The following is a 27372-nucleotide window of genomic DNA, read 5'->3' on the forward strand; positions in this document are numbered from 1 at the left end:
CCAGGTAATGATTTTTAAATGTTATAAAAAACCATTCCTTTTCAAACTTGATTACCTTTTGTGGCCAGAAAAAAAAAAAAAAAAGAACTTTTTAGATATTGACTATGACTGAAGTGTTTTTATTGTAAGTAGGATTTTTCACAGTGAATTTGCTTGTAATCAGATGGATTTTATTGCATGTGGATTATGAATGAGGCCAGTACCCTGGGGGAGACCCTGTGTGTTCAAGGAATGGATCTGCTCTCAAAGGGCGGACTTTCTCATTTTCTCCAATTTTACACAAAATGGGAAGTCTGTTCTAGGTGAGGGCTTGCCTCCAGGAGCTGCCTCTAAGCTGATCTTTTTATACGGGCTCATTCTTGTGGTTTCTGATTCCCACCAGGGGAGCGGGGAGGCCCTGTCGCCCTCCCTCGTGACGAAGCACGTCGAATTATTGGGAACCAAAGGTGGTGCTGAAAGCCAGCAGCTGTGTCCTGGGTCCCACTGGCTTGGAGCCTCAGCTCTGGGGGAGCTCAGGACTGCTCAGGAGGCTGGTGGACCCAGAGTGTGGAGGTGGTACCTTATGATTCGTAGTTTAATGCTCACATGTGTTGACTTTAAAAATATTCACAACCTAAAAGTCGAGAGTTATGTTTCATTCGGTGGGAAATTTTAGGACTTCAGGTCCAGGAGACAGCATCTCAAGTAGCTCTGAGAGAGAAACTCTGAGGAGGCAAGGAGAGGAGTCAGGTTATATAGAAGTTCTGCAACAAAAGGGAGGTAGTCTGAACATCAAAAGATGATCATTAATTAAAGAGAACCAGATATCCCAAGTTAAGGAATTTAGCACTTTTCTATGTATGGGAAGATGCAAGAATCTAGGTGCACTGAAATCATTTCCTTTCATATGCATCTCAGCTCTCTGGGACCAGTATCCTGTTTTGTGTCCAGAGTTCCTCAGAGCTCACCGTGGGAAGTGGCTGCATTCTGACGGCTGCTAGATGGCAGGTGTTCTTTCCTTCCTGAGTTCCTTCAGGGCTCACCAGCTTTCGTAGGAGGGCTGCAGTCGCTGATGACTGTGACATCCTTGCTTACTGATATGGCAGGAAATATTCCATTTCCTACATGAATAAAAGATTAAAAGGGGACAGCATCATCCATGGCATCAGGCTGGCTTTGCGGCCACACTTGGTCTGTGCTGTTATCCACAGTGTGGCCGGGGGTATGGATGCTCCCCAGGGACAGGTGCCCCCTTCAGAGCCCCTCTGTGCCTGGCAGACAGGTGGGTAGAGGATGCTTTCCTGGCCTCAGAACCAGTTTCAAGGACGGAACACAACTCCTGCAGGCCTCAGGGCCCTGGAATCCTCTGTTACTTTGGGCTCCGCACAGAGTTTGACCTACATTCCTCAGTCCCCGAGGCTACGGGCCAGCATGAGAGACACGCGCACTCAGAATCAGCAGCAAAGGAAGGTCACATTGAGGTGTGAGGTCAGTGTCGGGCGCTGAGGAAAACGAGCCCTGGAAACTGGGGCTCTGAGCACTGAAACCCTATGGCCACAGCTCCGGAGTGAGACCATCTACATCCACCACCGTGGGCTGCCACCCCTTCCTCCTGGCTTGGCTTTTCCCACTTCATTACCTTAAAATGGCCCATTTCTTGACAAAGCTGTGGAGGCCTTTGATCATGGCTTTGGAAGTCCACAAAGTTGAGCCTTCCCTTTGTAAATCCAGCTCTCCCTGGGTTCACACCATCTGTCAGTAGATTGGGTGTAGCCTCCCCACCACTTCTGTGTGATTTTGCACGCACGGGCAAGTCCTGCTGACTCGGCTCATTTTCTAGAGCCAGTCTCCTCCTGCTCAGGAACCTGGGCAGTGGTTGGAATCTTCCTGGAGAGCATGTCTTCATCCTCTGGCCTCCCTTCCTCCCCCTGCTGCAGCCAGCACAGCACGTAGGGATCAAAAGTGGTCAACACACAGCTTAGAAAAAGGAAACTAGAGACAGAATTAAGGTTTTAAAGATGGGACCAGGGGACTCATGACCTCTAGGATCAAGGGCCCTGCTAACTGATTCTACATCACTTTTTTTGAGCTCTTAGTATGCAGAAGTATCTGCTTTTTAGATAACATAAGGTTCCCATGCCCCCAGTCAGGTCCCAGAGTTAGTGCTCTTCTCTGTACTCTTATGTTACCTCCTAGTACCAAGGGCATCACACAGCCAGGGGCAGCAATCTTCACAGGAACATCGGAAGACCCATCAGTGTTTCTGCAAGCAGCGTTCTGAACTTGTGCTGACCCAGAGTTCCAAGGTCCACACCATGTTCCTCCTTAGCTCAGCAGGCATGACGAGCCCAACTAATCAGCCCGATGTACTTTTTCTTTAGATTATATTTAGTTGCTATATCTCACTTTTATTCTTTTCCCATGGTGTTCTTCTCATGACTTAGCCAGAGTGACAGGTGGCTGACTATTAACCCCTGCACTTCCCCCTTTTTGTTTTTGTAGCAAAAGATATGCCTATCTCATGACTTCTTTCTTCATTAGTTTTCGCCTCTGAAGACTAAACAGAGAATTATAGTGAAACAACAAAGCATGTGTAATGTTTTAATGAGACCACGTCTGATACCTTTGATCTACTCAAGAGGACTCAGTGATTTAAGGCCCTCTGCTATTCCTTGAAGTGCATCTGTTCCTGGTAGTAGTCTAAGAGAAGCATGCTGCATGCCAATGATTTTTGCTTGTTTAATAGCTAGAGTAAGTTTGCCAGCCATATAGCCCTGCAAGTGTCGTCTAATATTTTCCCAGGTATGTTCAGATTGATTATATTCCTGGCGGGGGTGGGGAGGAGGTTACACAGAGAGTAGTAATGTTCCAGTCACACTTTAAATGCATTTGTAAGTTAAGATTTTGCACTTCTTCCCCTAAGAGTAGCACTGCAGGATGTAGGTTCCTTTCTACATCCACCAACCTGCTGTTAATCTCCTCATCTATATGAGTTTGGGCTCCCCAAGTGGAAGTGGCATTTTTATGCCACTCCTGCACAAAGGTGGTGGTTTGTACCGTCTGATGGAGGGCTATTCCCGCCACTGCCGCTGTGGTGGTGATGGCAATTATGCCCATTATGGTGGCAATATGGAGCCCAGTAAAACATTCAGATCTTTTAAAAATGGTATTTAGTACTGTGAGCAAAGTGTGCATGTCAGGGGAGAGTTCCCAAGGCCTGTCTTGGAGTTACTGGCAGCCAGACTCCTCAACATCTGTGCAGCATCACATAGGAATGGTTAGAGTTGAATCAAGCAGGTATATAGTTTGCAATCCTGGCAGGTTAGGTTCCTTTCTGTCTTGTTAATAGTTATAGTGCCAATCATAATCACATCTGGATCCCAAACACAAGTTTGAGTATAAAACGTCCAGTTTGTTGATGTATTGAATGACAGAGTCTAAATTGTGGAATGAGAATAATTTGCATCCCAAATTCGATATTTCTTCAGGCTTATGGCCAACTTCCATATTTATGTTTGAGCCCTACCTGATTCGAGCTGTGGCTGTGGTGAAGACATGCCACTGCCCTGCCAGACGATGGGATATTCTCAGTGTGTAGTAATAGTAGTATGATTGTACTCACATGCATACCAACGCGACTTCTTATAAGGACTGCAGGATGAGTTATGGTGTAGGCAATTAGAGACTGTATACCCCTTCGGGGGCCAGTCCCAGACAATTCCATAGGAACCATTAAGTAAGATCACCCCCTCAGTCCCGCAACAGTTATCTCAATCTATTCGGTCTTGTCGGTTGGCCCATATGCGTCTGTTCTCACATGGGTCTATCTGATGTGGTAGATTATTTTGATTAGTTTCTTGATATCCAAAGCTCAATCCAGAAAGCAAATACAATTGAGCCTTAGTGTGATTTCTGCTCAAAGAATTTACAGAAAGCCACGCCTGCATTGATAGATTAAGACAGCCCTGGTCAGCACCCAGGCAAAGAGGCCAAGGGTCAAAACCCAAAGTACTATTGTAGGGGGTCCCCTTTTCCTTTTTATGAAGGGCAAACGCTTCTCTTCTGGACCAGGGATCCAGGAGGATTCATTAACATAAACAGGGATAGATCCTTCACCCCAATTAACAGGCGTTAGCAATCGGGGAATTAGGTACATAGGCTCAATAGGTATAATCCTTTGCTTCTGCCAAAGTCAGGGGTATACTCACTGCGATGGTTATCAGGGCAAACAGCCATGATCAGGTTGCCTGGAGTCACCGATTGTTTCTGCTCGGTTTTACTCTACCAGCTGGAATCCACACAGGTTCTAGACCTTCTCCTGGGGAGATACAAGCAAACGCTCTTCCCCATGTAATTAACTTCCCCGGTGACAGCATTTGTTAGTGGATCTGCCACCAAATCACAGCCTTAGTTTTATTTGTGGATGTGGCCTGAAAATGTCACTCAGCTGCAGTTTCCATAGTTTGTGCTGAAATATTCAAAAATTGAGAGTAAACAAAGCATTATTCAGTATTGTTTATTGTCCTGTGGCATCTCCCCCTTTTTTTGTTTTTGTATCATATGTTTAAGTGATTGGTTAGCCCTCTCCACTATGGCCTGTCCTTGTGGATTATAGGGAATGCCTGTAGAATGTTTTATAGACCAAATTTTAAGAAATGGTTGGAATGCTCTACTGGTATAAGCAGGGCCGTTATTAGTTTTTATAGTTTTTGGTTGTTTTATAACAGTAAAACAAGCATATAAATGTCTTTGTACATGTTTTGTAGGCTCACCAGATTGAGTAAGTGGTCCATATAAATTGAGAGAAAGTATCAATAGTCACATGTATGAAAGAGAGCTTACCGAAGGAAGATATATGAGTTACATCCGTTATAACTATGGGTTTCGTATGGAACTATAGCCCATCATTATATCAGTGGCTCAGTCACACATTTGATAATGTAAGGGACACTTTTTGAAACAAGCAATATAGTTAGCAGTAATAGTAAAATCATAAGTAAGAACTTAAGTCAAGAACTTTCATTAGGTATAGCTCAGTAACATCTCTAGGTCATCTGACTTTGTTAAATGACTATGGCCTGTTGTTAATTTGCTGGTTGTAGATCCTGGAGCATCTGATCTTCATTCAAAGACTGGTTACTGAGATAATCTTTAGAAACAAACTTGGAGTGTCCTTTTAAATAACTTAATTAAACCTCTTAGCAGTGTAACATAACCACAAGGAACTAGCCTACCAGGCTCATCTGTCCATGAATTCTCCAGGCAAGAGTACTAGAGTGGGTTGCCATTTCCTTCTCCAGAGGATCTTCCCAACCCAGGGATTGAACCCAGGTCTCCCACATTGCAGGCAGACCTCTATCATCTGGGCCACCAGGGAAGCCCCCTTAGTAAATACAGATCTTAATTAACAAAACTAGAACTGAAGATTCAGTGAAACAGATGTCATAGGCCTGCCATCAGTTGGGTGGATATTTCTTCTAGAAATCCTAAGTATACTCTGAGATTTTTGTAAATGTCTGGAGACAGTCCTTTTTACCTTGATGAGGCTGTTCACAACCCAAATGTCTCCAGTTTCCGGAGGGACAAGGTAAAGAGAAAAGGGAAAATGTTTTAATTTTACCCACAGGTGTAAATCACTAAATTGTTTTAAACCATCAGTGGCTCGAGGAGAAGTTTTATTTCTGAAAACAAAAATTAGAAGCCAGTAATATGTCAGATGAAAAGTCATGAGAATGGTAGTCATATTCAGCAGTCTGTTCAGTCTCATGTAACTAATCCCTTCATTCTGTGGCCCTTGCCTGACGACCAAGGACATCAGTAAAAACGATAGTTGGCAAGAAGTTTGTAAAGTTTTTTGGAATGTCTGTATGACCTGTCCTGCAAAGTGGATGACCCAGTCACTGGAGATTGTAGAAAACACATTTTAACCTTTTTTTTTTTTTTTTTTCTATTGTGAGATATCAGCCCTGAAGCCAGGAAAGGCTTTAGTTTATGACATAAAAGTGAGGTTTGAAAGGGACACAGGAAAAGCCTAGTGGCCGTCTTGGACTTCCCGTAGCCCTGACTGCTCGGTTTATAACCATTGTTTATCCTTTTTAAATTTCCTGATGAGGGGTTAATTTTGTAGAAGCAGAATGATCTTTGTCCATGTGGGCCATAGTCTCCATAGATCACTGTGAAATAACACTCATTCATTTTATCAAAGTAGCAAACTATTTTATAAGCAAGTATGTACTTTGGCCACCTCATGCGAAGAGTTGACTCATTGGAAAAGACTCTGATGCTGGGAGGGATTGGGGGCAGGAGGAGAAGGGGATGACAGAGGATGAGATGGCTGGATGGCATCACTGACTCGATGGACATGAGTCTGAGTGAACTCTGGGAGTTGGTGATGGACAGGGAGGCCTGGCATGCTGCGATTCATGGGGTCACAAAGAGTCGGACACGACTGAGCGACTGAACTGAACTGATGAATCACTTAAAGACAAAGAAATTTATATAATCTGTTATCAAAAGCCACATTCCAAACTTTGTTCTTTTAACAGGAAGAGAAAACCAAATTCCAGCTTGGTACCAGCTTATATTCACTGTGAAATAATAGTTTTTTTACTTAGTCAAAGTAACAATAAGACTTCAAAGGCAGTTTAATGTCTTAAGAAAATGTACCATGCACAAAACTCTTCTTTCACTTGCTACGAACCTTTTTTACATCTTTTTGTATTTATCACTTCATTTATCTATTTAGCAAATCACCACCTGTAAGTTTAGGCTCACTTCTTTTTTAATAGACTGTACTTTTATTTTTCATGCCTTTTTTATTAAAAATATAAATCTCATTTTCCTTAAACCATGAACTATCTTTTATCTTAGCATTTTGTAGATTGGTGAACATAAATACCAGTTTTAAATTTTTTTTAACAGAGAACATCTCAGGATGGCACTAAACATATTTATTAATAATCCAAAATCTCTAGTTTCTCTGTTAGTGTTCAGTAATTAATGTTTCAAAATCTTAATTTGCTTGGAAATGACCTAGCTATTTAATAAACTGTTATCATTTAGTTTAGCACAACCCTAGAAATTTAAGTTACCCCAGTCCTCAGATTATTTTAGATAGACATTTCTAAAATATAATTTTTTTTAGTAGAGTTTATCTAAAAGTTTTCATCTCATATATATTTGTATGTGTGTGTTATTTTTGAAGTTTCTTCACTCGAGTTACTTTCCTTGTCGACAAATTTAGTTTACATTAAGCCTAGGCACGATCAAAGTATTACACAATGTTGATGACTCAAGACATAATTAGCTTAACAAACAAAACATTAATGTTAGATAATAATATTGAATATTTCTCAGTTCATGTGAACCTGAAATTAAATAGAGCTCATTTATAAGTTAACCTCATACTATCCTAAAACAAAGACACACACTGAGATACAGATAAATTTAGACAGCCAGACAGATTTCACAGTTTTCCTCTTGAAATTTAAAATGTCTCTTTACCTCTTCTTTTTTTTCTTGGTTTGAGTGCTACCAATTTGTTCATGGCTGGAGTCCCAGATAGAGTGGGCTGTGTATCCCAAGGACACGATAAGAGTTAACCAGGTTTCTTCCCAGGCCCGTTTTTGTTTCTCAGGCAGAATTGGAGCTCCAAAAAAGTATTTTAACAAGTCAACTTTTTCTTAACTGTACATGCAAGAAGAACCGGTTTTGCAATTTCAAAAAAGATTTTAACCAGTTTTCTCTGGAGTCTGAAGCATATCCTGGCCATTCAGTGTCAAAAATGTCATCTCTCTTTTTTGTAGTCATAGTTTCATAGCTAAAAAAGAAACCAAAGCGTGTTCAAATGGGCTCTAATGACAGAGGTGGCCTGACTGATAAGATGTTGTTCCAGCAGGGATTGTCTCTCTGGAGCAGTGAGGTCTTCTCTTAAAGAAAGCCTGTCCTTTAACCTCTATTTTCTCCCAGGCTCTTAATGTAGAGTCGCCTCACCTGTTCTATAGCCTGATCTTCCCTAAGCACTTGATCTTGAGTTCTCCCCCAATTTCCATTGCCTATCAGTTGATCTGAAGAGATGGGGATCTACCTGACTTGGTCATGAGCTGCCTTTATCAAACAGGAACCCTCAGCTAGTCCCTGCGCTATTCCCATGGTGAAAGGAGAATTTACTCCATAATTCTGAACAGCTTGCTTACGTTCCTTTAATATTTTGAATCTGCTTGTGTATAGCCTCACCCCACTACGATTATTAGGATCTGTCCCAGGAGCTATCTGTTCATCTATTGTCAATGGAAATGCCATAGCCATAACCTCCAAATCACCCCTCCTGTCGAGGCTGCCACAAAACCTTTCTGGAGGGGTGACAGAACTGCTGTCTGTCCTAAAGAAGCAAAAGCTTGAGCTGCTCCAGCAGTTAAGACAAGAGGGGGAAGAAGAGGAGGCAGAGCAAATTCCTTTCTTAAACAAAGGCACAGAAGGAACTGCAGCTGGTTCTACCCCCTCGGGCTCTGTATACTCAGGTCCTCCCTCTGATGGGGTTTCACATTCATCCTCACTCCCTTCTGAGCTTTTAGGGGTTGGAACAGGTTCCAAAGCGGATTTTATCAGTGTCCAAGTTGACCAGATAGGTGCAGGCAAGGGCACTCCCTTGCAAAGAAGTTTCTCTAATTCACTACCTACCTTCTCCCATGTTCCTTAATCTAAAGAAGGGAACCGCCAGCAACGTTTCTCAAAGGTTTGTAAAAGCTTCAATAGCCGGCCCTCACTGATTTTTGTCCCCTCCTCCACCCCGCCGACCCACCTCTTTCAAAAGCTGCCTTACAAGGCAATACGGTGGGTATTGTTCCGACCTTTTTGAATTTCCCGTGCTTAACCCGGGTTTCAATGCCTGAGAGAGTGTTACTGCCAAGGGGGATTTCCAGATGCCTCACCCCACTCTTCCGCGAGACCCTGCTATGATTGTTCAACTTTAGCTTCCTTCTCGGCGATCCTTCACTTTTGAGCCCCACGTTGGGCACCACTTGCTGCAGCCAGAGCAGCAGGTAGGGATTGAAAGTGGTTAACGCACAGTTTGGAAAAAGGAAACTAGAGACAGAATTAACGTTTTTTAATTAATTTATTCATTTTAATTGGAGGCTAATTACTTTGCAATATTGTAGTGGTTTCTGCCATACATTGACATGAATCAGCCATGGGTGTAGATGTGTTCCCCATCCTGAACCCCCCTCCCGCCTCTCTCCCCATCCCATCCCTCCCCTCGGGGTCATCCCGGTGCACCAGCCCTGAGCACCCTGTCTCATGCATCGAACCTGGACTGGCGATCTGTTTCACATATGATAATTTACATGTTTCAATGCTATTCTCTCAAATCATCCTACCCTTGCCTTCTCCCAGAGTCCAGAAGACTGTTCTACACATCTGTGTCTCTTTTGCGGTCTCGTGTGTAGGATCATCGTTACCATCTTTCTAAATTCCATATATATGTGTTAGTATACTGTATTGGTATTTTAAAGATGAGACCAGGGGACTGATGACCTCTAGAATCAAGAGCCCTGCTGACTGATTTCATGTTGCTTTTATTGAGCTCTTGGCATGCAGAAAGTATCTGGGTTTTAGATAACAATGTTCCTATGCCCCCAGTCACATCCCAGAGTTAATGCTCTTCTCTGTACTTTTATGTTACCTTCTAGCACCAAGGCATCACACAGCTGGGGGTCAGCAATCTTCGCAGGAACATTGGAAGAACTATCAGTGTGTACACAAGCTTTTTGAACTTGCGCTGACCTGGCGTTCCAAGGTCCACACCATGTTCCTCCTTAGCTTAGCAAAGCATGACAACCCCAACTAATCAGCCTGATGTACTTTTTGTTTAGATTATACTTAGTTGCTATATCTGGCTTTTATTCTTTACCTGTGCTATTCTTCTCATGGCATAGCCAGATCGACAGGTAACTATTAACCCTTGCATCCCCCTTCTCATATTTCATGGGGATATTAGGACTTCGTGGAAGGTTCTGTGCTTGCCTCCAGGACAGGACAGACGCACAGTCTCCCTCCCCCTGAGGGGTAAGGCTTCCCACGTCTCTCCTCCTTGACCCACTCCTTCATTTCCTCCCTGTAGGGCTGTCCCCCAGCAGGCCTACAAGCCCTGCACTCGCCCAGTTTCAAGACCCAAGAAAGCACCCAGAGTCAGCAACACAGACATCATTGGTTTAATGGATGGGCAGCTCACACATTGGAGGCAGGGTCTTGGGGGACACCCACACTCCCTGTGCTGCCAAGGGAGCAGGTCCTGGTGGCAGGGGGAGGTTATCAGTTACAGGGGACACTGAACCAGGTGGGCTCATCAGTTACCAGGGAAACAAGCAGAGGGGCAGGCCCCTCACTGCCCCTTTAATAAGAACAATCACTAGGTGGGCCCGGGACAAGTGTCGTAGGAAGGAAGGTCAGGCAGGTGAGTGGATGGATGTGAGGCAAGCACAGGTGGAGCCAGGGAGGGACAGAGAGCAGGAGGACAACCATCTTCAGCGGTCAGAACCTCTGGACTAGGAGTAGAGGTGACCTGCCATAGACCAGGCCACCCTCATTTAATTAACTAATTAATTTTTTTTTAAGTATTGGGAAAAAATACAGTGTTGCCTTAGTTTCTGCTATACAGCAAAGTGAATCAGTCACATATATACATATATCCTTTCCTTGAATTATACTGAGTAGAGTTCCCTGGGCTGTACACTTGGTTCTCATCAGTTGTCTATCTCATGCACGTGTTTGTGCTCCGTCCCTCAGTCGTGTCTAACTCTTTGCGACCCTATGGACGTAGCCCACCAGGCTCCTCTATCCATAAAATTTTCCAGGCAAGGATACTGGAGCCAGTTGCCATTTCCTTCTCCAGGGGATCTTCCTGACCCAGGGATCGAACCTGGGTCTCCTACATTGGCAGGTGGATTCTTTACACTGCAACACCAGGGAAGCCCGTTTTATATATTCAGTCCAGTTCAGTTCAGTTCAGTTGCTCAGTCCTGTCTGACTCTTTGCGACCCTATGGGCTGCAGCATGCCAGGCTTCCCTGTCCATCACTAACTCCTGGAGATTGCTCAAACCCATGTCCATTGAGTCGGTGATGCCATCCAACCATCTCATCCTCTGTCATGCCCTTCTCCTCCTGCCTTCAATCTTTCCCAGCATCAGGATCTTTTCCAATGAGTCGGTTCTTCACATCAGGTGGCCAAAGTATTGGAGTTTCAGCTTCAGCATCAGCCTTCCAATGAATATTCAGGACTGATTTCCTTGAGGATTGACTAGTTTTATCCCCTTGAAGTCCAAAGGACTCTCAAGAGTCTTTTCCAACACCACAGTTCGAAAGCATCAATACTTCAGTGCTCAGCTTTCTTTATAGTCAAACTCTCATATCCATACATGACTACTGGAAAGACTATAACTTTGACTAGATAGGCCTTTATCAGCAAAGTAATGCCTCTGCTTTTTAATAAGCTGCCTAGGTTGGTCATAGCTTTTCTTTAAAGGAGCAAGCGTCTTTCAATTTCATGCCTGCGGTCACCATCTGCAGTGATTTTGGAGCTCCCCAAAATAAAGTCTGTCACTGCTTCCACTGTTTCCCCATCTATTTGCCATGAAGTGATGGGACTGGCTGCCATGATCTTTGTTTTTTGAATGTTGAGTTTTAAGCCGGCTTTTTCACTCTCTTTCACTTTCATCAAGAGGCTCTTTCGTTCTTCTTTGCTTTCTTCCATAAGGGTGGTGTCATCTGCATATCTGAGGTTATTGATATTTCTCCCACCGATCTTGATTCCAGCTTGTGCTTCATCCAGCTTGGCATTTCTCATGATGTACTCTGCATGTAAGTTAAATAAGCAGGGTGACAATATACAGCCTTGAGGTACCCCTTTCCCAAACTGGAATCAGTCTGTTGTTCCATGTCCAGTTCTAACTGTTGCTTCCTGACCTGCATACAGATTTCTCAAGAGGCAGGTCAGGTGGTCTGTATTCCCATCTCTTTAAGATTTTCCACAGTTTGTTGTGATCCACACAGTCAAAGGCTTTGGAGTAGTCAATAAAACAAAAGTAGATGTTTTTCTGGAACTCTCTTGCTTTTTCAATGATCCAGTGAATGTTGGCAATTTGATCTCTGGTTCCTCTGCCTTTTCTAAATCCATCTTGAACATCTGGAAGTTCACAGTTCACATACTATTGATACCTGGCTTGGAGAATTTTGAGCATACTTTGCTAGTGTGTGAGATGAGTACAGTTGTGCGGTAGTTTGAACATTCTTTGGGATTGGAATGAAAACTGACCTTTTCCAGTCCTGTGGCCACAGCTGAGTTTTCCAAATTTGCTGGCACATTGAGTGCAGCACTTTAACAGCATCATCTTTAGGACCTGAAATAGCTCAGCTGGAATTCCATCACCTCCACTAGCTTTGTTTATAGTGATGGTTCCTAAGGCCCACTTGACTTTACATTCTAGGATATCTGGCTCCAGGTGTGTGATCACACTATCATGATTATCTGGGTCATGAAGATCTTTTTTGTACAGTTCTTCTGTGTATTCTTGGCACCTCTTCTTAATATCTTCTGCTTCTGTCAGGTCCATACCATTTCTGTCCTTTATTGAGCCTGTCTTCGCATGAAATGTTCCCTTGGTATCTCTAATTTTCTTCAAGAGATCTCTAGTCTTTCCCATTCTATTGTTTTCTCCTATTTCTTTGCATCAATCACTGGAGGAGGCTTTCTTATCTCTCCTTGCCTTTCTTTGGAACTTTGCATTCAGGTGGGTATATCTTTCTTTTTCTCCTTTGCCTTTAGCTTCTCGTCTTTTCTCAGCTATTTGATACATACATTATTAATGTGTATCTTATACACAGTAGTGTATATATGTCAATCCTAATCTCCTAATCCATCCTATCCCCCACTTTCCTCCTTGCTCTCTCATTTTACTTATTTCTCCCTTTATCCCCACTTCCCTCTCCGACATCACCCACCGTCCCCCAGCCCTCTGATGCATCTAATGACACCCTTCTGTTGAACACCTGTCTTGCAGGCTTGCATTTCGGTGCTGCAAGGACCTGGTTCTTGGTGTCACTCAGCACCATGCCGGAGGCCCTGTCTGGCTGTGGGTGCCTCCCCTCTGAGGCTGCTCAGGCTGCATGGTGCCTGGGGCTTGAGTCCTCGCATTTTCCTCTTTCTCTTTTGGGAGTGGGGGACAGCTCCCCGTTGCCTTCAGCTTGTCACCACACAGATGCTCTGTAGCAGACATCCCCACAGGTCTCCTCGTGGACATGGCTGAAACTTTTTTTGGTATTTACATACCCAGGAGTGGAACCACAGCGCACCTGTCAGTTCAGATGACTCAGTTGAGCCTGACAGCTTTCCAGAGCTGGTTCCTGTCTCCCGCCATCCTCAGCAACACGCGCACTTCCCAGCTTTCCAAGTTTCCCAGTGGGACAGGCACAAAGTGGCAAGTTGCCACTGTAACTAGCATTTCTTAGGCTTCCAATGACCTTTGGAACGTCAAGCCCAATTGAGACAACTACATTCATCCCTCCTATCTGTGGGAGATTGATTCCAGGACCTCTGCAGATAGATGCTCAGGTGCCTTATATAAAATGGCACAATTTCTGCATGTTACCCACCCACATCCTCCTTTATACTTCATCTCTTTTTCTTTCAATTTTGTTGCGATATAATTGATATACAGGCAGATTCTTTACCAGCTGAGCTAGCAGGGAATCCCATAATTGATATACAGCACTGGATACGTTTGGAGGCTTCTCTGGTGGTCAGTAGTAAAAAATCCACCCGGCAATGCAAGAGACATGGGTTCAGTCCCTGGGTCAGGAAGATCCCCTGGAGAAGGGCATGGCAACCCACTCCAGTATCCTTGCCTGGATAATCCCATGGACAGAGGAGCCTGGCGGGCTATAGTCCATGGGGTCGCAAAGAGTCAGACATGACTGAGCAACTAAACAACCAAGTTTAAGTTTAAGGTGTGCAGCATGACTTACATACATCATGTGATGGTTTGCACAAGTTAGTAAATATTCACCATCTCATTTAAACACAAAGGTAAAAATATAGAAAAAAAAAATTGTGATGAATAGAAAAATAAATTGTGATGAGAACTCTGAGGATTTGCTGTCTTAATAGCCCTCCTACATACTTTAAATCATAGCTAGGTTACATACAATGCCTAGTACAATGTAAATGACATGTCAATAGTTGTAAATACAATGTAAATGCTATGTAAAGCATTGCCTGCCAGATGCAAATTCAAGTTTTGCTTTTCGGGTCTTTCAGGAATTTTAAAAAATCTTTTCAGTTCCTGGTTGGTCGAGTCCAAGATGTGGAATCCACGGAGAGAGGAGGGAGGGCTGTCCTTATTTTTCTTTCTGATGGGCAGGAGGAGGAACAAGCGCCAGTTGAGGGGAGGAACCCCAACTCCCTGGTGCCCAAGCACACTAGGCCGTTGTGCAGCTGTGCTTCTCAGAGAACTGCCAGCTCCCGCTTTCCTTCCACCTGCTCTCAGCTGGCAGCCTGCCGCTCCTGCCTTGGGCGCCTGTCATGCAGGGGCACGCAGAGGCCAGACCTGGGGCTCAAGAGCCTGTTGCTGCCAGAGCCGAGAAAAGAAGGGCGCGGAGTGACTGCCCGCTGGCTCAGTGACACAGCTTATTTCTAGGAGAAATAAACTTTATATATATATAAATATTTAATATATGTGTTCGAAAGTGAAAGTGTTAGGCACTGTTTGTGACCCCGTGGACTGTAGCCCGCCAGGCTCCTCTGTCCAAGGGATTCTCCAGGTAAAAATTCTGAAGTGGGTTGCCATTTCCTTCTTCAGGGGATCTTCCCAACCCAGGGATCAAAGTCAGGCCTCCCATACTACAGGCAGATTCTTTACCATCTGGGCTACCAAGGAAGCCCATAAATATGTATATATAATACATATTAAATATAATATATAGTGTATATATTATATAAAAACACTATATTATATTAATATATTAATAAAGTATATTAACACTTTAATATATTAATATACCATACTTTAGTATACTATCATTTAATATACTATATATAGTATATATAATGTATTTGATATATTTAACATATTTAATATATAATATAATTAATATCCTATATAATTTAATATACTATACTAATATATACTTTAATATAGTATTATACTTTAATAAACTATAATGATAAAGTATATTAATATTACTATATATACGACTCCACTGGTAGAAGTATATATTAATAGATACATATATTAATAGATACTATATATTAATATGCATTGATATGTTATATATTAATATATGATGTATATAATATATATTAATTATTATAATGTATATGTATACAGGCATACTGTAGTTCATGGGGTCACAAAGAGTCCAATATGACTTAGCAGCTGAACAACAAATATGCATATATATATATATGAAATGAAAGTCGCTCAGTCATGTCCGACTCTTTGCAACCCCACAGACTGTACAGTCCATGGGATTCTCCAGGCCAGAATACTGGAGTGGGTAGCCTATTCCTTCTCCAGGGGATCTTCCCAACCCAGGAATCGAACCAGTGTCTCCTGCATTGCAGGCGGATTCTTACCAACTGAGCTATCAGGGCACACATATATATATATGACTGAAGCACTTTGCCATACACCTGAAACTATCACAACATTGTAAATCAACTATGAGCTGCGGCTGCTGCTGCTAAGTCGCTTCAGTCGTGTCCGACTTTGTGTGACCCTGTAGATGGCAACCCACCAGGCTCCCCTGCCCCTGGGATTCTCCAGGCAAGAACACTGGAGTGGGTTGCCATTTCCTTCTCCAATGCATGAAAGTGAAAAGTGAAAGTGAAGTCACTCAGTCGTGTCCGACTTTTAGTGAACCCATGGACTGTAGCCTACGAGGCTCCTCTGTCCGTGGGATTTCCCAGGCAAGAGTACTGGAGTGAGGTGCCATTGAGCAATTCTTCCATAAAAAGGAAACCACTCACTACTATTTTCTCAACATAAAAATGTATTTGAATCTTATTGAAATCATAGTAAATACATAAAACTGCATTTGATATGTTTGCAGGCACAGCCCTTAGCTGAATCATAAAAACACAGGTTATTTTTTAAATCTTCCCAACATTTTTGCAAAACGGGCTCTCTTGCCTTATGGCCTTCTCCTTCCCTGTTACTCAGAAGTTGCATTCCTCACCTGAATTTAACTTCTCTCTGCTTTCTGGGTTGCATCATGGAATCTCTTACAGAGCAGGCCTGCTCAGGAGACAGCTGCTGCTGCTGCTGCTAAGTCGCTTCAGTCGTGTTCGACTCTGTGCGACCCCATGGATGGCTGTCTACAAGGCTCCTCCGTCCCTGGGATTCTCCAGGCAAGAACACTGGAGTGGGCACAGGGTTAATGGCTGAGAACATGGTTGGTTACACCCAGGACTTTGTTGGTAACCATGAACCCTCAGAAGCAGCGTGGATGATGCTTTGCCCAGGTTCCGGAAGACAGGCTGCCTCTTTCACCCTGTGGGAATATTTGTCCCACTTATTTGTGATGTTACCAGGCCCTGTTTGCTTCTGTTTTTCCAGCTGGCTTAAAAATAGAGTAAAATATCGTTTCTGGTTCCATGCCCTGCCTCCCATACTAATCTGCTCTCATTCTGTCTCCAAACTGCCACTTCCACTGGAGGTCAGGAGGTACAGTGTCCCCATGACCTTGGGATATTTTAAGCAACACCGGGGTTGGGCCGTATTAGACCTTCCATCTTCCTGGTCACACCATAGCTGTCTGCACGCCCAGCACTCGGTGAGGACAAGCGGGTTATGTCACCAGGGCACCCGACAGCATGGTGATGATGGCAGAGGGCCTGGAAATGTTGCCTTTCTCCACGAGCAGGGGGCTGGTACAGTGAATCTCAAAGAAGTCCTGTCAAGAACAGCAGGGTCAAGTCTGTGTCCTCGGGAAGAGAAATGCAGGCAGGATGCGTGTGGATCCCACTTTAGGAGTGTCCTCTCTAGACTGAGTACAGAGCTTCCTTGACTTATGTTTTTGGGGCCTGTGCTGGGTCTTCATTGCTGCTCGTGAGATTTCTCTAGTTGCAGCAAGTGGGGGCCTCGTATTGCAGTGACTGCTCTCCTTGCGGAGCACAGGCTCTAGGCATGCAAGCTTCAGTAATTGTGGCTTGTGGGTTCAGTAGTTGTGGCTACTCCGTGAATGTAGGATCTTCCCTGAGGAGGTATCAAATCCAAGTCCCCTACAGTGGCAGGCTGATTCTTAACCACTGGACCACCGGGGAAGTCCTGCTTCCTTGACTTAACAATAGAGTTGCATCCCAATAAACCTATCATATGTTGAAAATATCACAGGTCAAAAATGTATTTAATACACCTGAACATCCTAGCTTAGCCAAGTTTACCTTAACTGGGCACAGCCCATGTACATTAGCCAACAGGTGGGCAAACTCATCTATCACAAAGTCTATTTATAATTGTGTTGATTATCTCCTGTAATTTGCTGAAAACAAACAAAAAAAAAGAATGGCTGTCCACATACCGGTTATTCACCCTTGTGATCGTGTGGTTGACTGGGAGGAGCTGTGACTGCCACTGTCCAGCATTACAGAGGCGCTGGACCACACAGCACTAGGTGGGAGAGGATGGTTGTTGTTGTTCAGTCACTAAGTCGTGTCCACTTTCTGTGACCCCATGCACTGCAGCATGCCAGGTTCCTATGTCCTTTACTATCTCCCAGAGTTTGCTCAAATGCATATCCATTGAGTCGGCAATGCTACCTAACCATCTCATCCTCTATCGTCCCCTTCTCCTCCTGCCCTCAATCTTTCCCAGCATCAGGGTCTTTTCCAGTGAGTCAGCTCTTCACATCATGTGGCCAAAGTATTGGAGCTTCAGCAATAGTCCTTCCAATGAATATTCGGACCCTTTACCACTGAGCCACCAGAGAAGCCCTGGGAAAGGATAGAAATTCACAATTCAAAGTATAGTTTTCTCTGAATTCATATTTCTTTCACATCATCGTAAAGATGAACCATCATAAGTCAGGAACCAACTGTACATACTCAGGATATCAGCAAAGTCTGGAAGCAGACTTTAGGCACTGTGTTAGTTACAGTTTTAAATATTATGCTCAGTGTGTTTTTAGATAAACTACCCCTGAATTCAAAGTAATGAGCATTATCATTAATTTTTTTAAAAACTAAAATAAATACACTTTCATGTTCAAAACCGAGAAACATTGAGAAGATACAGTATTTATAGCACTTTCACATGTTAATAGTTGGACAACTTGCTTTAAATTTAGGTAACTGGAGATTAAGAAAAAATGTATTTAGTATATTATAATCTATGAAAATGTAAGTAAGGTAACATATATGTTCATATATATTATAGATAAACTGTTTATATATTGTTAATCCATGTTTTCCAACTTTGCAGATGTCCTCTGCAGGCATAGAAAAGTCCAGAAGAAAAACAGTGATGATTACTTAGAATAATACATAAGACTTTTTCCCTTCTTTTTGCCTTTCTATTACTTTCAATTTTTTTCTTCGGAAATTAGATTTAAAAAGATAAAATCCCAAGGTCCTTTGTTATTACTAACAGCAAACCAGAGCTGCTGTAGCACATGTACAGAAAGCCCTGACTCCAGATTGCTCATCCCTTTTGTAGTGGGGGAACAGGTTCAATGGCTCTGAGTTTTCTGCCAAAGTAAGTACAGGTTTCTGCCTCATCAAAGGGCCAGATGTCCATTCATTTGTTACCGAACCAAACCTTGATATGCTTGCCTTCTTGCAGTAAAGCCAATCTGCTGACACTGGGTTGTACTACCAGAAAGTACAGCGTTTATTCCAGGTGCAAAGCAAGGAGTCCAGGCAGCTAGTGCTCAAAAGACTAGAACTTCCTGGTGGGTTTCAGGGAAGCATTTTTAAAGGCAACATGAGAGAGAGAGCCTTAGAATACATGCTCAACTTCTGCACAGTTCTCTGATTGGCTGATAGTGAGGTAACAGGGCAGGGTACCAGGGATTAACGTAGTCACTCCTGAGGCTCCAGTAGGTCTGGAATATACATGCTCCGAATGGTCGTCGGGTGGCTTCCCAGGTGGCACTAGTGGTAAAGAACCTGCTTGCCAGTGCAGGTAGATGTAAGAGATGTGGGTTCAATTCCTGGGCAGGGAAGATGCCCTGGAGGAGGGCACGGCAACCCACTCCAGTATTCTTGCCTGGAGAATCCCATGGACAGAGAAGCCTGGTGGGATACAGTCCATAGGGTCACAAAGAGTCGGACACGACTGAAGCAACTTAAAACACACACAGTGGCCATTGGGTAGTTAACCTCTTCCTTTTGGTGGTGGTTTTAGAAGCTGTAAAACAACTCAGTGACGTGCATGAGACACTGTTACCCCTGTTGTGTACTTCAGGGAGGAACTAAAGATTCTGTCACTGCCATTTGGCTGATTTACTGTTTGAACTGTCACCAATTCTCCTGGCCCAACTGCTACTTTTGTCACTATACAATCACATACCTTTGATCATTAATTCTTGAGTCAGGCTTTTGTGGATCTGGGGAGTCCTGGGAGACTAAGCTTTTCTACAGACAAGAGGCAGGCAGAGGACTCTGGGGCCAGGGGGAGGGTGGGGATCTGGCCCAGGAAGACCCCCATAGGGTCCTGCTCCATTACATATTTGTTCAACATGTTGATGGAGCAGCGTCTTGTGCTGCACACCCACTAGGTGCTGGGGGTGCAGTGAAAATAAGCAGATGACATCCTTGTCCTCACGGAGAAGCTTTTGAAAAAGAAACTACGGGATGTTAAACAGTGATGAGGGCTAAGCAAAAGAAAATAAAACAGGGCAAGCTGGACAGTGCAAGGTGGGTTGGAGCTTTGGTGATGGGGGTAGCGCAAGTGAGGGGAAGAAAGATGTGAAGAGCTAAGTGCGATGTTGGGGTGCACTCCCCCCAAGAACGCTGTGGCCTCCTGGGCACCAGGAATAGGCATGCACCAGCATCCCCATGATCCCCAAGCAGCTCAGCCCTGGTCCAGCTCAGCCCCATGGCACTCAGCCATCACAGCACTCACGGGTAGTCCTCACTCCCCCAGCAGAGCTTCCCAGCCACTCTGCCGGCCGAGCTTTCATTCAGGTAGATGAAACAGAAGAGCACTGGAGGGATCCATAAGGCAGTCCCCACTCAAACAGGAGGAGTGGGAGCATTTTCTGATTTTTTTTTTTCTGGAGACTCAGGATTACAATTTGAGCCCAACACAAGACTCTGGGTTCTGTGGGTGATGACAGATAGCCATACCTGTGAAAGGAGGGAGACACAAGTGATGGCAACAGGCACCCAGTAGTGGGAGATGCAGGTAGTGCCCAGGGCTGGCTGACCCCACCCTCCCCTACTGCTGCCCTCTATTGCTGGGCAAGACATCTCCAGGGCCTGCCACCACTGACATAGCAGCCCAGGCAGAAAACCGCAGTGTCTCAGGCTTAAGGGAAAGGAGAGGGGTCAGCCAGGGCCAGAGTGGTGTTGTGGAGGCAGTCCGAACATGGGTTGGAAAAGAGTTTCCAGACAGAGCATCTCAGAAGGGAGTGAGTTTATACAGACCAAAGAGCAGAGATAATGTGGGTGCTGCGAGCTAGCAGGCCGATCCCTCCTGACAGACCAGGGAGAGCCGACCCCTTTCGTGGGTTAGTAGCCAATTTTTGTAGCCTCAAGACAAAGAAAATTCCTGCTGGAAGGGTGGCATTAGTTGATTGGTTAGGGTGAGCACTGGGAAGGGCATTTTTGCCTAATATGGGGTCAGAAAGCCTGTTCATGAGGATTAAGGGGTGGCTTTTGGCAGCGATGGGGTGACCTTGTTTCTGGGCTCTACTTCTGGCCTTGGTACAAGGTCTTGCACCTGTGGCCTGGGGGCAAGACTAACAGTGGTCAGGAATGTGTGTGTGTGTGTGTGTGTGTGTTTCAGGTATGTAAATTCAGAAGCTGGATAGATGTTCCATAGGCTACTGGTTGGTTCACCAGCACGCTTAACAACTAAGAGTGATTCCCAACTCCTTTTAAATGGTTCCGCCTGCTCAGCATCCCCTCCTTTTGCATATTTGCTATTTGAAGACAAAAGCATGTTCAATTAGCTTCACATCTTCCCAGTTTTCCTCTACCACTACTGGCATGGGAGGCCATTCCCTCCTCTGGGAGATCTTCCCAACCCAGGGATTAAACCGAGGTCTCCTGTGTTGTAGGTGGATTCTTCACCATCTGAGCCACCTGAGAAGCCCTCTACCACTCCTGAGATTTGCCAATATGAAGTCATGGGACGGACAAACTGCCATTCATGGCCAAGCAGTGACCTCTCCTGATCAATACTGTGTGGTGCTAACTGTTATATTCCTGTTTGTTGCAGCCCCAACCCCAAAAAGGCAAAAATGTGACCACTGGTCCCCGTGTCCTGCAGACACCTACGCTTACCGGTTGCTCAGCGGGGGTGGCAGGGACAAATACGCCAAGATCTGCTTTGAGGATGAGATGTAAGTATCAGTGCGAGAAAAGAAAGCCTAGCTCCCCCGCGTGGTTGTTTGCCTTCTCTGAGGCTGAAAAGTGAAAATGAAAGTCGCTCAGTTGTGTCTGACTCTTCCTGACCCTATGGACTCCTCTGTCCATTGGATTCTCCAGGGAAGGATACTGGAGTGAGTTGCCATTTCCTTCTCCAGGGGATCTTCTCAACCCAGGGATCGAACCTGGGTCTCCTGCATTGCAGGCAGAATCTGAAACTGACTAGGCAGCAAGCCTGTCCCAGGAGAGAAGGGCATGTCCTGGACTTCAGGCAGAGGCTAGGGGTGTCGGAGGGGAGCTGAGACAGCCCGCTGTGCCCACGGTGGGGTGGAAACACGTGGATTGTCTCTCGTGGTTTTATGTGCCACATGTTGGGCTTCCATTTGATAACAGTCAGCACGAAACTCAGGGCTTCCCAGGCGGCACTAGTGGTAAAGAACCCACCTGTCAATGCGGAAGATGTAAGAGACATGGGAGTTCAGTCCCTGGGTCAGGAAGATCCCTTGGAGAAGGAAATGGCAACCCACTCCAGCATGTTGCCTGGAGAATCCCATGGACAGAGGAGCCTGGCAGGCTCCAGTCCATAGGATCAGAGTCAGACACAACCGACTTAGCACACTTGCACACACACAGCACAAACTTCAGTATATATTTTGTACTCTAGCCCTTCAAAATCAGGGAAACACCAAAACTCAGGACATAGCTGTCCTGCATTTGGGTTTTGAGTCTCACCCTCCTGGAATAAAGTCAGTGTCATCTCTCCCTGCAGCCCACACCCCTTGCTCAACTCAGTCCAGGTTCCCTGCAACTGCCTTACCCTTAATAGCCCACTAATCCCTGGCACTTAGAACTGTCCTAGCCCAGCGTGTTTCCTGGCTAGAGCTGCATAACAAAGTACACAGACAGTGCAGCTTAAGCAACAGACATTCATTCTCTCACACTCTGGAAGCCAAACGTCAAGATCAAGGTGTGGCCAGGGCTGGTTCCTTCTGGGGCTGCTAGGGAATGTCTGTCTCAGGCTCTTCCCTTGACTTGCAGATGCCATTTTCACCCTGGGCCTTCACATTGCCTTCCCTGCTTGTGTCTTGGTCCCAACTTCTCCTCTTTGAAAGGACACCATTCATATTGGATTGCTGTTGTTGTTCAGTTGCTAAATCATGTTCGATTTGTTGTGACCCCATGGACTGCAGCACACCAGGATCCCTGTTCTTCACTATCTCCTGGAGTTTGCTCAAACTCCTGTTCGTTAAATCGGTGATGCCATCCAACCATCTCATCCTCTGTCACCCCCTTCTCCTCCTGCCTTCAATCTTTCCAGGCATCAGGGTCTTTTCCAATGAGCTGATTCTTCGCATGAGGTGGTCAAAGTATTAGAGCTTCAGCTTCAGCATCAGTTCTTCCAAAGAATATTCAGGGTTGATTTCCTTTAGGATTGGCTGGTTTGATTTCCTTGCTGTCCAAGGGACTCTCAAGCATCTTCTCCAACACTATAATTTGAAAGCATTAATTCTTCAATGCTCCTTCTTTATGGTCCAAATCTCACATCCATAAATGATGATTGCTGGAAAAACTATAGCTTGGACTAGACGGACCTTTGTCAGCAAAATGATGTCATTACTTTTTAATACACTGTCTAGGTTTGTCATAACTTTTCTTCCAAGGGTCAAGTGTCTTTTAATTTCATGGCTGCAGTCACCATCCACAGTGATTTTGGAGCTCAAGAAAATAAAATCTGTCACTGTTTCCACATTGTCCCCTTCTATTTGCCATGAAGTGATAGGACCAGATTCCATGATCTTAGATTTTTGAATGTTGAGTTTTAAGCCAGCTTTTTCACTCTCCTCTTTCACCCTCATCAAGAGGCTGTTTCATATTGGATTAGGGTCACTCTAAAGAACTTGTTTTAAATGAGTCATCTCCTTAAAGGTCCTGTATCGAAATGAAGTCACATTCTGAGGTTCTTAGGATTAGTATAACATTTGAACTTTGAGGGAACACAGGGTAACCCACAACACCCAACTTAAGGATGATTTGGGTGATTAAGTGATTACTGCAGATAAAAGAAACTGAGTGCTCCTAATCCTGAGCAGCAGGTCATTTGGAGTCATCCCACCAATTCCCCGAAAGCCAGGCCCACCCTCCCTTCTTTGTTGGTTGCTTGTTGCCCAGAGCACTTGGCTCGTCCGCATTTTCCTCCCTCCTTCTCAGTCACTTGTCTCTGCACACACCTCGTCCATCAGGGAGTGGGCAGCACGCTCAGAGAGGGGGTCAGATTCAGTTCCACACGCCTTACTCAGTCCTGGTGTATCCTTTGTTCAGTATTTGTGAGTTGGGTAGAAATAGCCCCTCTACAGGTCCATCCCTTCTCCAAGCCCCATTCACTCTGCCAGACAGTTTACTGACAAACTTTCATCCACCGATGAACCCCCTGGGGTGAGGCACTCAGTGGAGGGACCCTGACGTGGAACATGTGGCTCCTGCCCAAGAAACTGACATCACAGTTCAGGGTTCTCCACCTCAACCCCATGGACACAAGGGCCTGCTGGTTCTGTGCAGTGGGGGCCACACAGGGCATTGCAGGCTTGGCAGTTCCCCAGGCCTCCACCCACTGGAGCCATAGAGCCTTCCCCCCTCCCTCTGGCTATGACAACAGCACTCATCCCAGATATTGTCACATGTCCCCAGGGTGGCATAATCCTACTCCCCACCCCGTTAAGAACCACTGGTGTAGGAGAGAACCAGCTGACAGAGGAGTAGGTGGACGTGGAGTACATCTCTCTCCATAGATACATCAGGAACACACCTTCAGACACATAAGTGCATGCAGAACACCAGCTGAGAGCAGACAGGAGTGCCTGACCAGTGGAAAAGAATATATAGAACCACGCGAAACTCAGTAGCATGAAGGAACTATGGGGAAAAACAGGAGTGTTAGTAGGGCTGGACCTCGGCGGGTGGGGGACTGAAGCAGGGGTCCGATCCCCACATCAGAGGAGAGAAATTTAGGGCTGAGAGGGAAACAGCTGATCTGCGGCAGCCTAAATGGAATGAGACTCAGACAGTCCTTGCCACAGCCATACATACCCCAGACTGGGACGCAGGTCCTCTGGAAGACAGCGGCTAGGAGCTGGAGTTTAGGGATTGTGGAGCAATCCCGGGGCGGGGGCTGCTGATGACTTCGGAGAGATCGATTGAGGGGATGTGAGGGGAGAGACTGTGGTGGGAAATGCTTGTGGAGAAAAGCCGGGCAGCCATGAGAGCAAGGTGATACTGCTGAGTCACACACAGTGGGTGGAGCCATCACCATAGCCTCTCTCTCCCCCCACGCCAGCACTGGCAGGTGAACAATGGAGAGGCTGGCCTGTCAAACGCTGATGCGCTGAACTACAGAGCAGGACCCCACCCATGGTGCTCCTATAAGTGCCTGATGCGCCGATTTACAGAGTAGGACCCCAGTCAGAGGGGCCCCCTCTGTGTGCCTGATACACCTAACAACAGAGAAGGACCCCAGGCGAGGGAGCCCTCTAAGTATCTGAATGGGCAGAGTTATGGAGAAACACTGGCCAAAGAGGCCTTCTGATCGCCAGCTACAAGAGGCTCGAAAAAAGACTCTGATAGGGCCATAACTCCTGCAATGGAGACAGTCTGTGTCCCTCCACACTTGGCGCTGCCAGGGTCGCCTCAAGCCAAGCAGCTGCACCACCTTCATGCTCAACTCTCACTGGGGCAGAGCTGCCACAGGCAAAAAAAGTCTTTCATCCATGTGCACAGGGTCGCTTTGGTAGTGTCCGACTCTTTGTGACCCTGTGGACTGTGGGCGGCCAGGCTTCTCTGCTAGTGGGGTTCTCCAGGCAAGAATACTGGAGCGTATTGGCCAACACTGGGTGCCATACCCTTCTAGAGCACTGTATTTCCTGCTGCCCTAGCCGCCAACTCCCCTGAGCTACCTGGTGCTGCCAGAACCCCTGCAACCCAAGCAGCTTCACGACCTCCACACCTGGCCCTCACAGGGGCAAACCCAAGTCCTCCAGGGCAGCCTCAGGAGCAAACCCCAGTGGACGACCCACATGCAGAGGTGGAAATAAATCCACAAATGAAACCCAGGGGCAATGTGGCTAAGGAAGAAGACCCAAAACCTTCCCACCAGCTGTACAAGCTGCAGATAAAATCCACACAATCTACTAGGCAGATTAATTCTATGAAATATATAAAAGGGCACTGAGAGCTCCCACAAAAGAAAACACACTAGTTCTGAGGCAAGAGCACACAGGAGTAGGACCAGATTAGAATCTGAGCTGCCCCCACAGCAGGTCCAGAGATCAGCACAGTGTTGAAGGGCATTCTAGGGAGGAGAGGTGGACTATAACTCCAAGCGAAGGAAAGGATTCTTGACAGAAGTGACTCCAAAAAAAAAAAAAAAAAAGTCTATTATTATGTTTTCACTTGTTCTGTAGACTTTTTGGATTTTTTTCTCTTTTATCCCCCCTCTGTTGGAGTTGCCGATTTTATCGGCACTATGAAATCTAATTAAGCTTTTGAGCTTTTTTTTTTTCCTCAGTCATATTTTTTATTATTGTTATAAACCTCTGTCTCTATGTTGGGCTTTTGCAGTTCTGTGGAGTTTTCCTTTTTTTTTTTTTTTTTTTGATTTCTTTTTTCAATTTAAAATATTTAAACCTGTTATTATTTTTTCTACATTTATTCCTTTGTTTGGCTTTCTTACTGTTCTTTTCCCCTTTAAGTTAATCTTTAATGTATATAAATCTTCTTCATCTACCTCGATTTAACTTTGCATATCTATTCTATCTTTTATTTCTTTCCTTTCCTCTCAACATATTTGTTACTTTTCTTTTCATAGCTTTATTTCCCACTTGGCACCTTGCTTTAGTTTTGTTTTCCGGTTTGTGCTTTAGTTAGCTTTGTTCTTATAACTGGTAAATATAATTTTTTATTTCTTTGTTTGCTAGGTCAATCTACTGTACTTTATTTTTGTTGGACTGTTTTCTCTTTGCTCATGGGTGTATATGTATATGTGTATATTTCATTATTTTAATTATTATTTGCCGGTTTTCTAACTGCCATTTGTCAGCAGTTCATCTTTGGTTTCTCATTTTTGGATATTTGTTTTATTCTCACTTAATGCCATAACAAACCACTTGTGGAATCTTCGTTCCTGAAAAGAGATCAAGCCCTGAGCCTTTGGGGTGGGAGCACTGCCTCCAAGACCCTAGACCACCAGAGAACTGACTCTAGGGAGTCTCAAATACTGAGAACTCACAGAAAGGAAACCAGTGGAATACAAGACCTGGCATCACCCAACCACCAGTAGCACCCTGTGCAGGATGCCTCATCTAAACAAAACAAAACAAAAATACAACCCAATCATCAACAGACAGGATTACCATCTAACTCAACCTTGACCATCAGAGGGAAAACAAACAAACAAAAACTCAACACAAATCTCACCCTAAAAGAATCTTACACAAACCACTGGACCAACCTTAGGAGGGCAGAAACCAAAAGGAAGAAAGACTTCAACCCTGAAGCCTGGGAAAGTTCAGTTCAGTCGCTCACTCATGTCCGACTCTTTGCGACCCCACGAATTGCAGCACGCCAGGCCTCCCTGTCCATCACCAACTCCTGGAGTTCACTCAAACTCATGTCCATCAAATCGGTGATGCCATCCAGCCATCTCATCCTCTGTCATCCCCTTCTCCTCCTGCCCCCAATCCCTCCCAGCATCAGGATCTTTTCCAGTGAGTCAGCTCTTCTCCTGAGGTGGCCAAAGTACTGGAGATTCAGCTTC

The 27372-nt window shown here is 45.0% G+C and overlaps 1 protein-coding gene and 1 long non-coding RNA gene across 4 annotated transcripts in view; one reads left to right on the forward strand and one right to left on the reverse strand.

Moving 5' to 3' along the window:
• The window catches only part of FAM3B (FAM3 metabolism regulating signaling molecule B), a 60510-nt gene that overhangs the window by 8441 nt on the left and 24697 nt on the right, over window positions 1–27372 (forward strand). Inside the window, exon 3 of the mRNA XM_042237379.1 lies at window positions 21418–21541. Within this exon, the coding sequence (XP_042093313.1) occupies window positions 21418–21541 (124 nt within the window). The remainder of the gene's footprint in view (window positions 1–21417; window positions 21542–27372) is intronic.
• On the reverse strand, window positions 89–10011 carry LOC121817418 (uncharacterized). 3 transcript variants are annotated; one of them, XR_009595675.1, is made up of 4 exons: window positions 7483–10011; window positions 1619–4447; window positions 948–1100; window positions 89–704 (listed from the first exon to the last, which is right to left on the reverse strand). It is a non-coding gene; the product is annotated as an uncharacterized LOC121817418 (long non-coding RNA). The 3 variants fall into 3 exon arrangements; XR_006057318.2 differs by having other exon boundaries at window positions 1619–4297; window positions 7483–10010; XR_009595674.1 differs by having other exon boundaries at window positions 1619–9990.

This window comes from Ovis aries, chromosome 1 (genome assembly GCF_016772045.2).
Source record: "Ovis aries strain OAR_USU_Benz2616 breed Rambouillet chromosome 1, ARS-UI_Ramb_v3.0, whole genome shotgun sequence".
Taxonomy (NCBI): Eukaryota; Metazoa; Chordata; class Mammalia; order Artiodactyla; family Bovidae; genus Ovis; species Ovis aries.